This window comes from Balaenoptera ricei, chromosome 14, assembly GCF_028023285.1.
Source record: "Balaenoptera ricei isolate mBalRic1 chromosome 14, mBalRic1.hap2, whole genome shotgun sequence".
NCBI classification, from domain to species: Eukaryota; Metazoa; Chordata; class Mammalia; order Artiodactyla; family Balaenopteridae; genus Balaenoptera; species Balaenoptera ricei.
Genome location: NC_082652.1, coordinates 30721344 through 30735994, shown reverse-complemented (window position 1 = coordinate 30735994; position 14651 = coordinate 30721344). Strand labels below are relative to the sequence as shown.

At 43.5% G+C, this 14651-nt stretch overlaps 1 protein-coding gene across 4 annotated transcripts in view; it reads right to left on the bottom strand.

Moving 5' to 3' along the window:
* The window catches only part of PPP4R1 (protein phosphatase 4 regulatory subunit 1), a 70888-nt gene that overhangs the window by 50008 nt on the left and 6229 nt on the right, over nucleotides 1-14651 (bottom strand). For 2 of the 4 annotated variants that reach the window (XM_059894688.1, XM_059894687.1), the window contains exons 2-3: nucleotides 13448-13525; nucleotides 11336-11380 (exon numbers count right to left, since the gene is read on the bottom strand). Coding sequence is in view for 2 of the 4 variants with exons in the window: in XM_059894685.1 (XP_059750668.1) it covers nucleotides 11336-11380; nucleotides 11486-11492 (52 nt within the window). In the remaining 2 variants the exon portion in view is untranslated. Of the gene's footprint in view, nucleotides 1-11335; nucleotides 11381-11485; nucleotides 11565-13447; nucleotides 13526-14651 lie in introns of those variants that run through there. The other 2 variants (XM_059894685.1, XM_059894686.1) reach the window with 1 other exon arrangement.

The following is a 14651-nucleotide window of genomic DNA, read 5'->3' as shown; positions in this document are numbered from 1 at the left end:
GTAATATATACTTTTACAAGACAGGTATTCATTCTTCAACCCTTTGCTTTCAAAAAAATTGAAAGACCGACAGCTCATTAAAAATAATTTTTAAATTTCTGACACATAAGTTGGAAGAAGTTCAAGGAAATTAGTGGCATCGCTAGTAAAACCCTTTCCATCCACTTATCTATGTCAACAAAATTTCTCTGGGCTTATAGCTCTTAAAATAAAAAGTAGAAATTGATGCTAAATATTGTCTTATTCTAGCAATAAATTACATTCACCCATGAATACGTTACTTTTTAAAAGCTCCATCCATTTTATTAACAGACGCCTATTTAATAAAATTTTGCTTACCAAGTATTTATCATAATTTGCAATACATTCTGGTTGATCAACTGAATATTAATAAAGAAAACAAAGTTTTAAAGTTTTTTTATGGCCACAGGAAATTAAAAATTTCAATTTCTCCTTATATCTTTGGTGCAAAGAAACGTGATAGGGTGATCAATAAAACTTGCAAGCATAAAAATATATTAAGGTAAAATTTTTTGCAGGAAAAAGATCAAGAAGAAAAAAGAACAATGTAAAATTCCCAATTTAAAGTTTATTCTTGAATTTTTGAAAATGGATGATAGTGTGAAGTGCTACATTTAGATTCCATTTTTAAAAGTGACATGACAGTTTCATTTTGAAAATACCTTTAAACTTGAAAATGTCTGAGAGGAAGTTTCCGAGATTATTTTAGAAGGTATCCAGTCATTAAGTTTGAAGACCACTGCTCTCGACTATCACAACGGTCAATCCACTTACTCCAGTCTCCTCATCCTAACCCGGTCTGCAAATCAGAACCACTTCCAACCCTCCGAAAGCCCGTCCTCCCTCCCCTCCCCCACCCGTCTGGATGAAGGTACCGCTCTCCCACGGTAATCCAAGGGCCCCCCTGATCTGCCCCCCAAAACCCCAGCACACAGCCTATGCTGGGGGCCGTTTTCTGCAGGTGCCTCACACCTTCCCATCTGCTCCATGTCTGCCCTCTTTACCCTCATCTCAGCGTAAACTCACCTACTTATAAACACCACCCAGGAAGTATTTCCTACTCTTTCTGATGAAGAGCTCTTCCTCCTACGAACTCCCCACAGTCTTGGGGGCTTGTGCTTTACTCCACCAGTCATTGCAGTGTTTTATTTTTTCTTCTTTATTTTTCCTTTTGTTCTCCCCCCAACCCAAACACAGGTAAAGTCCCAGAAGACAAAGCTTGTCTTGCTAATCTTTTTATTACCTAAACAAACAAAACCAAAAAATGGGGTCTAATGTTTCTCCTGAAGAATGCCTATTCATTAATATTTGTTAATGAGAAGGTAGTCCACAGAGACACCTGCGGAGACAAGGGTCTTTTAATAGCACTTTATCCTCCCCTAAAACACTCACAAGACCATTAGCATATTAGCACCTTTGAGAAGTACTACACCCAAGAGAACTGATTAATTCGTACAACTTAACTTTCACCAAGCTTGATGAAAACATCCTTCTATTCCCCACACAGCCTCTAGGAATATCCACTAAAACAGAAAAAAGCTGATGGTCTGTCCTCCTTCAATCTTTCCCTTGATAATGCTAAGGCCACAATAAACTTGCCGAATTTTTGTTTGTTTGTTTCCCAAGTCCTTTACATCTTAGAAAATGAAAGATAACGAGACACACCATACAGATTTAATCATTTATAAGAGTTACCTTGAACTTTCATCAAATCTTTAACCGTGGTCATTTTTAAGTCTTTTGTCATTTACAGACAGTTCTGGGTGTACTGTGATGCTTTTGCAAATATGTTCCTATAAAAGGGTTTCATCTTCAAGGAATTCATGGAAAAGACTCTGACAAGTACAGGTTTCTGGTCACTGACTGTACTGCTGAACTGAATGAATAAGCATTTTAGGAACTCTAATGAAAAACTGATGAACTCATAAAAGTGCTAACAAAAGATCAAGATGAAAAAAAAACTGATTACATGGGACTGAGTGAACTGATGAGGATGATTATAATTTTTGTGACTTTCTGTTTGAATTAAAAAAAAAAAATCCCACAAGGACTCAGAGGCAAAGAATATACAAATCAATTTTCACTGCAAAGTAAAGGAGCTGTTACAGTGGAGGATTACTGGACTGAATGTCAATATTATGACATAGTATGAGTGTGTTTCATGTTTGGTAATTGCAATCATTGTTGCTTTTGTTGCGGTCATCCATGTACAATGCTTGGTGTCAGTCTATCTCTTGTAAAAATAAAATACAGTGTGTGTGTGGAAAAAAAAAAATAGCAGTGGTTAAAAAAAAAAAAAGAGGAGACCCTTAAAAAAAAAAAAAGTTACCTTAACATTTGGGGCTTTAAATATTTTAACAAATAAACAAACCAACAAACAGGAAAGGCAAGCTCTTCTGAAAAGCAGAAAGCCAGCAAGGAAATGTAACTGATTCAGGTAAGAATCATCTACACACACTAATACTAACGGGTAAATGTTTGTCTGGGAATGGGATATCCCCCAGTGTCAAGTCACTTCTCTTACCAACTTTTGATACAGAAAGAAAAAAAAAAAAAGAATCTTTAAGTGGAGAAATCTGGTAGACATCACACCTTAACCAAGCTGTTAAAATCAAATTACCACCACCAATGATGGAGAACTGACATCAGGTGCCTTTTGAGATGAAGCACTGAGAAAATCACGGAATTACTTACATAGCATCTCTGCACACACACAAAGAGGGAGGGAGAGAGAAAGGAGCAAAACCTGAATTAAATCACGAGCAAACAGATAAAACCAAGTTGACTCTTCCAAACTACCAACATCATGAAAGATAAAGGCTGAGAAATTGTTCCAAACTAAAGAGACATGACAACTAAATGCAACGCAGGAGCCTGGAATGGCAAGGCAGTTGCTATAAAGGACATTATTGGACAATAGCTGAAACCTGATAATGAACTACCTATTACATAACTGATTTGTATCAATGTTACACTTTCTGAATTTGAGTGCTGATTATGACAGCCTGGCCTTGCTCTTAGGAGATACAGGCTAATGGTCAGGTCTACAACTTCTAAAAAAGTGCAACAAAGAAATTAAGATTATGAATAACCTACACATTACACTGTGTGTCTGTAATTATAATCATATAGAGAAACAAAGAGCAAATTGCCAAAATGTTAACAATGTTGAATGGAGGTGAAGAGTTTGGGGAATTAACTATAACACCTGTGCAACCTTCGTGTAAGTCGGAAAGTTCTCAAAATAACAAGTTTAATTTGAAAACAAATCATTTCATTATTTTACCGCAAGTTACAAAATGTTTATGGCCTTATTCAGCTTGGCCAGAAAATCACGATTCATCTCAGCAACTATATACTGAAGGTTTACTGTGTGCTGGGCTCTCTGTTATGGGTAAAGAATAAAAATGTTCCAGATATATATCCTCAAGCAACAGGTATGTCAAGTTTCAATGTGTGACAATATGCTTATCAGAAATCCTTTCTTCAAATATAAATATTAAAAGTTTACTAAATTCTTAGATTTTTACTAGTAAATAAGTATAAATTTGTCCTAGAGCATATTTAATTTCACAACTGAATTTAAGCAGGAATAATGTGCTAAAGTTTACTCTATGAGTATTTCAAAAAACATTTCCCTAAAGTATATACGCACATAAAAGAGGCAGGGGCGTGTTTATCTACTTTCAAATTAGGTACCAAGATCATGTTTTCTACACAGCATCTACTGGTCAGAGATGCAGCACATCAGAGCGTTTGCAGGTGTGAACTCCCATACATTATAGATGTGGTGTTTGTTTCTCCAGTGTGCAAACATTTTCCTTGCAGTCTTATTAACCCAATTGCTTTGGTTAGTAATCCTTTTTTCTGTACATAATCCAAACATAAAACTGGAGCTAATCCAGGTCCAAATAATCACCAGTCCCCATAAATGAGGTACTGAATTTATCTGAAGTCTTGAGGTTTTATTTCTACCAAAAACTAACTTGATAGATTTAAATGTGAAAATAATTTCTATCAAATCTGACTTTGAATACAACTTCAAAGCAATATATAAATTTAAATATAAATTCATCAATAAGATTTTGGATTGACCACTTCAGTAATTAGGTAGTGCCAGGATCAGACATACCAGATCACGCCGATGTTCTTGCCCACTTTTGCTCCAATGACTGGCTCCCTTATACACGAGTGTTTTAAAACACAAAGAAAAAGGGTATATTGTGCTTCCAACATTCCCATGGCAGGCACTACCCGGACAAAAATGATTTTACCCACCAAATATTTGGAACATGCTATGACCTTCACATCACCCAGAATCTCTAGGAGGTTAGATGACCTAAATAAAGGACAAATTAAGGGAGGTCAAAACTGGAAGGCAGGAAGAGTACAGTAATAAAGAGTAATAAAATAATAAAGACCGTGTCAGCCAGGTCTAGATGTAACCCAACACTTGCAAGGTAGGTGACTGAGCAAATTATTTAACTGTTCAGATAAGCCTCATCAGGTGCCACTTCTGTAAATTTGTGGGGCTACACACCTCACTGGGGAATAGTGTCAGCAAGATTATAGCACAACACCCAACACACAGTATGACAACACGTGGTAATTTTAAAAATGAACAAAATCCAGAAATTTCTCCCACTTCCCTTCTGCAGCAAGTTAAAGAACTATGTGAGAGGATGTCTGGGGAAAAAACTCTAAAACCTACAAGGTCTGAATTGTATTCTACCCTCTGCCACCAAGCCGTCGGTGTGTGCAAGACCTTGGGCCCAAACTTTTCCATGCTTAAAATGAGAAGGATGAATATATAATCTGTCCTCTAAGTCTTGATTTCTGTAATTCTGGAATCATTGGCTCACGAGAGGCATAGCACGATTCAAATTTTTAAGTTTATGTGATTCTCTGGGTGATACAGCAAACCAATTTAAAATATAAAATTCAACTTTTATTTACCAATATTCTTTTGTTACCATTAAGGCTGACCCAAAATGGTGAAACGTGCGTATTAGCATGATAAAAAACAAGCAAGATCTTGCTTCTTTTAATCTGGTGATCAATATTAGATGAAAGTGAGTTTAGTGATTATACAGGTGGGATTTATTACAGTAGAACCAGCAAGGAAAATGTCTCAAGAATTTAATCATGTAAACTTTCATAAACTACCATACCTCACCATAATCTCAGATGTTCTTCTGTTCGCGGATTACAATATCACATTGCAGGTATATGCCTTGTGAGATATTAAGAGTTAAAATAAATGACACTGGGATGTCTTTAAAGTACTCTAGCTGCCTCCTCCCAAACCCCACCACAAAAGTTCAGATGTTAGAGGGAGAATAAGTAAAAGGTGGGTATATGATGGCTCATTTGCTTTTGTGTATTTCCGAAATTTCCCATTTAAAAAGTGAACAGTATTTACCTTAAAAAAATCAATGTAATGCATAATATTAAAAGACTAAAAAAGAAAAAAATCATGAATGCAGAAAAAGCATTTGACAAAATCCAACATTCATTCCTAATTTCAAAAAAGGTCTCAGGAAACTCAGGGGACTTTTCTCAACCTGATAAAGGGCATCTGTGAAAAAATAATAAATTGAACAGCAAAATTCAAACTTCCACACTTCAAAATACACTGTTAGGACAATGAAAAGAAAGTCAAGGAATGGAAAATAATATTTGCAAATCCCATATCTGAGAAAGGACCTGAATCCGGAATATACAAAGAACTCTCAAAACATAGTAAGAAAACAAATAACCCAATAAAAAAAGATTTGGACACTTCACCAAAGAAGATATACAGATGCTAAATGAGCACATAAAAAGATGAGCATTAGGCTTCCCTGGTGGCGCAGTGGTTGAGAATCTGCCTGCCAATGCAGGGGACACGGGTTCGAGCCCTGGTCCGGGAAGATCCCACATGCCACGGAGCAACTAAGCCCATGCGCCACAACTACTGAGCCTGTGTGCCGCAACTACTGAAGCTTGCATGCCTAGAGCCCATGCTCCGCAATAGGAGAAGCCACTGCAATGAGAAGCCTGCGCATTGCAACGAGGAGTAGCCCCCGCTCGCCGCAACTAGAGAAAGCCCACATGCAGCAACGAAGACCCAAAGCAGCCAAAAATAAATAAAAGAAAATAAATAAATTTATTAAAAAAAAAAAAGATGAGCATTATCAGACTTTAAGGAAATGCAAATTCAAACTGCAAAGAAAAACACACTTAAGAGACTAAAGTGCCCAGCAAGGGACTGGACTCTCACACACGCTGGTCAGGGCGGGAAGCCGTACAGCCACTTTGGAAAACAGGCTGGCAGGTTATCTACCCGAGAGAAGGGAGCGTTATATCCACACAGAGACTTGCACCTGAGAGAGCTGTAACAGCCAAGAACTGAAAGCAGTCCAAAAGCCCAGCAACATCTTAAAGACAGAACACCTGAGAGAAGTGAAGTAAACCTGCTCAAGATTATACAGTGAATAAATGGCCAGAGCCTCTAAGTTTATGAAGACTTAGCGCTCTTCCCCCTTCACTAAACTATACCAGGACATATTCCAGAAGCGCAGCGCGATCAATGCTCAAATACTAACCAAACTGGTACCAATTAGGCCAGAAAAGGAGTCTGCTCCTAGGTTTGGGGAGAAAGGGAGCTAAGAAGACTGACTTGTAAGGAGAGAGTTGGGGAAGGGCATGGGGAGGTGGCCCTCGGGGGACCTGCAAGCTGGGAGACTGTGCAAAAGTCCCCTCCTACAAGTTCTAGGGAGCACTGGCCTCTCCACCACCTTCACCAAAGTTGCAGAGGTGTGTCACCTGATCTTCTTCCCAAAACATTAAATCAGGTTTATTTTCAGATCCAAGTTAAAAGCAAAACAACACCCCAATTCAAGTGCAGAAACTGCCCACCCTCTCATGTAGCTGATGGCAAAAATTCTTTGCCATCAAGAGGGAAAAATGCAAAATTCCAAAACATAAGGCAAACACAGGGGTGAAGTAACAGTAGTTTAATAAACAAATATGAAATCTCTGTTTTGATGAGAGGAAGAAATGAGGCCAAAGGACCAGAAATAAACCAGTGATAACACGTGGCAGACTAAGAACTTCACCCGGCAAGGGCTTGTTCTCTCTCACAGGTAGAACAACAAATAAAAACCTATGCATTTAGGTGTCTGGGTCCCCCACGCCCCAGTCCTGCAGCTACAAGCCCAAGCGGCTGACACACATGGTTACAGAGAACAAAGAGTACTCTCCCTTTTTCTTTCTTTTTTTTAAGAAATTCTGTATGGGGAATTATGACCCAAGGCATCATCAACTGATTCTATATGCACGTGGGTACCACTAAAACCATGTTTAAGCACCTTTTCTAAGACACCAACCATATTATCTCTAAACAAAGACTTCTCCTGTCCAGTCTTGCTGGTAGCAATCAAAACATGCTACAAGTCTCATGACTTACTCTCCCAAATCCCTATTTAACAACACTTCTAAATATTATGATTTTCAAGGGCACCTTCCTCAGGTTTTCGACCGACTCCCCGGCCACCACAGGACACAGCCCCAACTTTTCACTCCTCGCTTCCCCAGGTGGCGAGACTCTAAGAAGCTTATCAAACCCAGTTTTCAGAAACAGTCGAGGGCCCAGAGGCTCTGGACGGAGTTTAGTCTAGGTAATTACACCCAATTAGTTCTGGATCCATCGTTAATTCACTGTTTCAAACCTGAAAAACAGTATCATGTAAAAGGATTCCAAAACTTTAACAGGAAAAATTCTGTGCTGTGTCATATTGCAGAACACAGCTCCAAAAGCCCTTCCAGAGCGTGCTAGTCACAGCCGAGAGAGAGGTTAACAGAAAGACTTACACCTGAGCCTCATCTGAATCCCCTCCCTCTAGATTAAATTAAACCTTAGGCAGCATGCTAGATTCATCTTCAAGGGTATTTATTCTAAGCACAGGTTCAAACAAATCGCCTACGCAAGCTGGGGCTGCTCGATGGTGTAAACTGGGCAATCTAAGAAAAAACAGTGTTTAAAATACAATATTTAGAATCAGGAGGCCTGGCTTAAAATTCTGGCTGGTACTTAGGAGTTTTGTCCCCTGAGAGAATGATTTAGTCCCTCTGCATATCAGCTGACTTATTTATTAGTATCGGCACACCAGAGCCTACACGTCCCACGGCTACTGGGAAGAACCACCCGCATACAAAAGATACTGCAAACCACTAAGCGTTATGTCATCTTTCTTTTAAAATAATCTTCTTCAACATATTAGTCTGACAGAAATTTAAATTTTAATCAAACTCCTTCTATGAAATTATTTTTACAAATGTTAACTCACCAAATCCTACTGTATCTTAAGTCCCATCTCACCTATCCTAGAAATCCAGCAACTTCAGTCTACATCAAAATTGCATCTGTGAAGAACTGACAGTAGAAATTTAAAACTCCTTCTCTGAAAGTCTATCTATAATTCTGCACTGACTCCCATCATTCCAGGCACAGGAAGGGTTCACCCAACTCAGAAGTTGCTCTGCTTTCACTCTGAAATTCAAAGTGTGTTTCATCCGACAGTATTGGAAGTATCACTTTTAACCAAAAACAAACTTAGTTTTTCAATGCATTATTCTCCTAAACTTATTTTAATAGTACCTTACAATGATGATATTTACTTACCTTTATGACCTTTTGAGATGTACATACAAGGCACCATTTTTCACATATTAGGATTTTGTTTCTTTTTCTCCAAGGGTTATCAGTCAAGTCCATCTCTGACCAACCCTTTTCCAGTTCTACCCACTTTTCTACTGATTCTACACAGAGACTTGGGGGCTTAAAACGAAACAAATCAAATGAACGACCTGAGAGCCTCATCTCAGGGTCTGGCAATACCCCCCCTTTCAAGATCTGGACCCCACCCATGGCCTCCCCCCGGCACCCCAGCTTCTCATTACTTGTACAATAGTATTTACTCTCTCTTCCATCTTAGTCTAGGTTCTGCATTTAGGAAAGGCAACCAAGAATATAGAGCTGGAGCAAAGAACAATGTCTTCCCCTCTCAAGGGCTGACTCAGCCCTGGCCTGGCTGAAGGGGCAGGTCTGGAGGCGGCCTCCACCAGCTCTGCCTGAGACAGAAGACCGGGCTCGGGAGACACAGCCCAGTTGTGCGGGCAGCCCAAGCCCCTCTCTAATGTCTCTGGTCCTCTCCCTTCTCCAGGATGTGCCAAGCCTCTCCGTTCCCTGCCCGTCCATCTAGCCCTGGAACAAGGTCCCACCGCCAGGTTCCCCTCTCACCCTTCCTCCCTTCAAAACAGATGCCAAGTGGTCCTTCAGCTGGCCACATGTTCCAAGATCCCTTGTTCCCGAATATTCTGGGTAAAGGTTATCACCTGTAGAAACTATAGCAACTAAGAAAAATAAGCAATTATTCTAACAATGACCTCAACCAAATTATAAATATGCAAATAAACTATCTGTGCCTTCAAAGGTCGAACATTTTATCCTAAATTAAAACACACTGGACAATATTGTAAATCAACTATACTTCAATTTAAAAAAAACCCACACTGGGAATGAACTGGACCTTAAAAAAAGTTAATTGCAAGCATTAGCAGCAACTGTAAATATGTAAATTCTGTGGTGTAATGGTCGACATCAGTATTCCCTTCCCTGCACTTTCCTTCCAGCTTCCCTCACTCTTTACTCATAATAACAACACATAATAGTCACTATTTTCCAGCTACTATTCTAAGTGCTTTACATGCATTAATTCATGTACGGCTCTAAACAACTCTATAAGGCAGCTAATATTAATTACGCCTGTTTACAAATGACAACACTTAGACACAGAGAAGTTCAACTGAGCGGCAGGAGTCCATTCAAAGTGACAACGCCAAGAACGGAACAAAGCAGTCCAGCTCCTGAGTCTTGTCTATTAACAACTATGCTAGGATGCTTCTGACACCTTCATTGTCACACTTACATTAAAACTGCTTGTAAACCACTAGAGGGCACGGACTGTGACCATCCTTCACACTGCTCTATCCTCAGTACCAAGCAGAAGTCTGGAGGGTCCTGAGAAATCACTGCTGAGTTCTGCACAGGCAGGTTGCCCCTTCTAGACTGTGCCCCTTAAGGGTGAAGGGCAAAAGTACAGCTCATCCTTTAAGCTTTAAGTGTGCACGGCACCTAAGTGACAATAAATGAATGACGGTCCCGGACACCTGCTGAAAGAAAGCGTCTTCTATCTGCAAAACCTTGAACCTAAATACAAGCCTGAGAAGCCCCCGTCTGGAGACAATCAGTCACCTCTCCAAACCTCTCCCATCCTAACTTTGCAGAAAATCAAGCGCTGCCTTAACTAACATTTCAAACTTACTCGTAGGCCGCCCATAGTCCTACGGTACAACGTTAAGGAAATGTAAATGCTGTCCTTCACTACATGAGCACTGCTGCCTTAAAAGAGAGTTTTACTGAAAACACATCAACTCAGACTTCGCAAAAGGTTAAGTTTACATATGGTTAATTCACTTTCGAAATACTTCTTTAGAGACTCCTAAAGAGTAAATTCCCCTCACTTCACTCAAAACACCCAGTAATTTAAAAATTAAGCTTAATGTGGGCACGAGAAACCACATTAGACATGCTAAGGACGAACTCCACGGCATTTACAAGAGCAATTTCAAAGCGCAGCCACCTCGGAATTCCCGACTTGGATGATATTAGGGTCAGTGAGTCTCAGCACCGGGCGGGCTCTCCCCTAAGCCCCCCACACGTCCCGCCCGGGGCACCACTTCAACTCGAGGGCAATTTCCAAATTATCTTCCGACCTCGGAAGAGCACATACGAGAGGGACACTTCCTTTCTGACACTCCTCCGGGAACAATGTCAAACTTTCTGCTTTTCTTGAAGCAAAAGACCAAGCCCTGAAAACTTCACTGTCCCCGGGAAAGCCGAGATGTGAAGATGCAGGAAGGCCCGGCTGAGTCGCCAACATTTGCGCCGAAGAAAGGCGGTCGGTGAAGCCGGCCCATCCCGCCCAGGCCGCCCTTTCCGCCTCCGCGGCCACGGACCCCGGACCCCGGATCCCGGACCCCGGTACGGCGCGTCGCTGGGGCGGCCTCGGGCAGGCTCCGTGCGGCGGGCGGCGCCCCGACCCGCCCGCGGCCCCCGTCCCCGCCGAGGCGCCGGGAACCAACGGCCGCGCTCCCGCTTCCGCCGCCGGGGCTCCGCCCGAACGGCCGCCGGCCGCCCCCGAGCCCGCGCCGAGGCCTGGGCGCCCGCCGCCCTTCCTCCCGCCCGGCCCGGGCCCGGCCGCTCACTCACATCCGTCCGCGTCCTCCGGCAGGTCCTCCTGCAGCAGCGACAGGTCTGCGCCGAGGGAGACAAGAAAGGCCGTGAGCCCGCCGCCCGCCTCCCGCCGCCCCGCGCCCCCGCCTGCCGCCCGCCGCCCGCCGCCCGCCGCGGGGCCCGTACCCGCCATCTTGCGGCGCCCCCTCCTCCGCCGTCGCCCGGGGACCCGGGGCTCCAGGGGCGGTGCGCGCGGCGGCCGGCGGACGCGCGCAGGGGGGCGGCGCCGCGGGGACGCGCAGGGCGGGCCGAGGGCGGCGGGCCAGGGGTGGCTCCGGACGCCGGGCGGACCCGGCCCGCCCCGCCCGCCTGCACGCCGCTCCGCCTCCCGCCTCGCTCGCTCCGCCCGCCGGCGCGCTCTCGACTCAGCCCGGCCCGGCGGTGTGCGGAGTGCGGTGGCGCGGCTGCTGCCGTCGCCGGAGCCCCGCGCCGTGTGCTGGGCGGGGCGGGCGGGGCCTCCCGCGCGCTTTGTTGGGTCACCGGCGCCGCCCGCCGGGCCGCGCGCACCGGGGGCCGCGGGGCCACCTCCGGGCGGGAAGCACCGCCTCCGCGCCGGCCGCCGGGTGCCGCGAACAAAGCCGTGGGGACGGCCGGGCTCCCCCGCTGGTCCCCCGCGTCCCGGCTCCGGGCTCAGGTCAGCTCCGCCGCCCGCGCGGTGGGCGTGCGACCCGGTTGTAGGAGGACGGGCGACCCCCGCCCCCGGGATTGTCGGGATTAATGAAGAACGGCGGGAACCGAGCACCGTGTACTGAGCATCCCGCAGGTGCTGGGGGAACGGCGCCTAGCACTAGCTTTTTGTCTTTAAATAATTTTGGTAGCCCTTGAGGTGCTCAGCTGAAATGTGTAGCACAGACTCTATTATTCCATACGTGTTAAGTGGTGAACGCAAGCTCCCAGTGCAGGGTGGGGACCCAACCCAGGATGTCTGACCCACTTCCCACTGTCCTGTGTCCAGGAGTGCAGCCCACTTCCCCGTCTCCCCAGAGCCTCCAAGATGGTGATGCCCTCAAGGGAGACAACACAGGGACTTGTGTAAGTGATGCCACGTTGGGCTCTGGGGGAGGAGATGAAATTCTGAATAGTCTGCACGGTGGTCTTAATCAAGGACACTATATTACATCAGAGCCTCTGAAATTCATAATTCTGGGTAATAAAATGGGTCCCACATAGCTATTCCAAAAACTTCCCTCTCAGATGTTACAGGATGGAACGCATATTGCATAGTATGTATTAGGTTTCTGAGAGTAATAAAAACTGGAATAGCATCTCTAACTCTAGGTGTGTGTCTAATTTTCTCAAACATAGAATAATTAAAACTAAAAGCCAAACGGGCACAATCTAGTTTCACACCCTTATGTGAATTCAGCTGATACTAACTCTCAAAATGACAAGGAGTTATAAATTCACAAACTATCAATTGACTCAATCCGTGAGAATTTTGCCTTGCTGACACCTACCACTTTAGCAATTCTGGGTAGGAGGAGGAGGACAGAGCATTTGGCTCTTTACACTAACTGGTGATCTCCCTGCAGCAACACAACATCGACAGAGTGCCAACTAGGCTTCAGCCCCTGGACACACAAAGGTGAAGAGAATGATCTGGACCATCTACCCAGTAAAGTCAGACTTAACAATTCTCAGTGATGGTGATAAAACAGAGGTTATGCACCAAATGCTAGCCTGGGATACAGATCAACTAACTCTGCCTTGGGTAGCGAGGCTGCACAGTGAGTTTTATCTCACTTTCTCTGGGAAGGCAGCCAAGGAGGAGGGGCTGGGTAGTTTTGTCCATATTGTTCAGGAGCTGTGCATTTGGTTATCGTCTTACCTGCATCCCATGTTACAGCAGGTCCCTTGAGGCAGCTCGGTTTTTAGACACTTCAGTGAGGATGTTCTTATTCACGGTTTGGCACAACCATGTTTTTTACATTTGATGTTTTCTCCCACTCTCTAGTCCTTTCTCAAACATACAATAAAATTTTTTCACACCAGTATTCACTCTATAAAAGGCACTGTTTCCTCCTCATAGAAAATGGTATTTAAAGAACAGCCATTATTATTCTATGCCCTTACCCCAACTGTACTTACAGTGTCACGCCTGTGGATGCTGGAAGCTGTGTGTCTAGTGGTCAGAGCCCAACCCAGAGTCTGCTCTGCCCCTGAAATCTGCAAAATAGAGGGAATGTCACAAGTCACTGTTTTAGAAAGTATTATCCAACTATGGCTATTAAGGCCTGGATTTTTCAGAATAAGTCCTCTTCCAAATGATAGTGAAAACTTTTATGAGTAGCCAAGGAGCCTTGGAAATTGATAAATTTGACTCTTGAAACACAAACAAACATGAAAAGTATCATGGGGAAAAATTGCTAATAAACAACCCACCTGACATTGCTTGCTGCTGTGTCATTTTTTAATTTTTGTATTGGTAATTGAACTGTTTACTTTTGCTTCAGGATGATCCTAAAGCTGAAAGTATATAAAAGGCAGATCTTTTAGTTATGGTTTTGAATAATAAAAAATGAATCAATCTGAAAATGGAGACATACAATAAAAATGTTTTTTAAAGAAATTTTTAACCTTTATTTTCATTCATCTCTGGGGTTTTTTTTTTTTTTTTTTTAGAAGGAAGCTTCTCTTTTTTTTTTTTAAAGCTGCGTTTTATAGCTACTTTATTTATTTATTTATTTATTTATTTAGTTTTGGCTGTGTTGGGTCTTCGGTTCGTGCGAGGGCTTTCTCCAGTTGCGGCAAGCGGGGGCCACTCTTCATCGCGGTGCGGGGACCGCTCTTCATCGCGGTGCGCGGGCCTTTCACTATCGCGGCCCCTCCCGTTGCGGGGCACAGGCTCCAGACGCGCAGGCTCAGTAGTTGTGGCTCACGGGCCCAGCCACTCCGTGGCATGTGGGATCTTCCCAGACCAGGGCTCGAACCCGTGTCCCCTGCATTAGCAGGCAGATTCTCAACCACTGCGCCACCAGGGAAGCCCTGGGGTTTTTTTTTAGCCAGGTTGATGTCCCTCACAAACTGCCACTCCCCAGTAAAAAGAACAAATAGTTTCCTTTTTTTTTTTTTTTAATTAATTGCCAACCCCTACCCAAAGCCTCCTATACATGTTTTGGTAAATTGTATGAAGGTAAATATTTGAAATTTTTCTTTCCTTTCTATGCTTCTTTTAAAGCCCTCTTTAAAGCTCCATGTCAAGATGACATTCCAAATTGTGAAATCTTAACTTTTCCTAGAGCTTTCATAGTTTGGCTTTGTTTTTCAAAGACATTGGATCTCTTTTTATTCA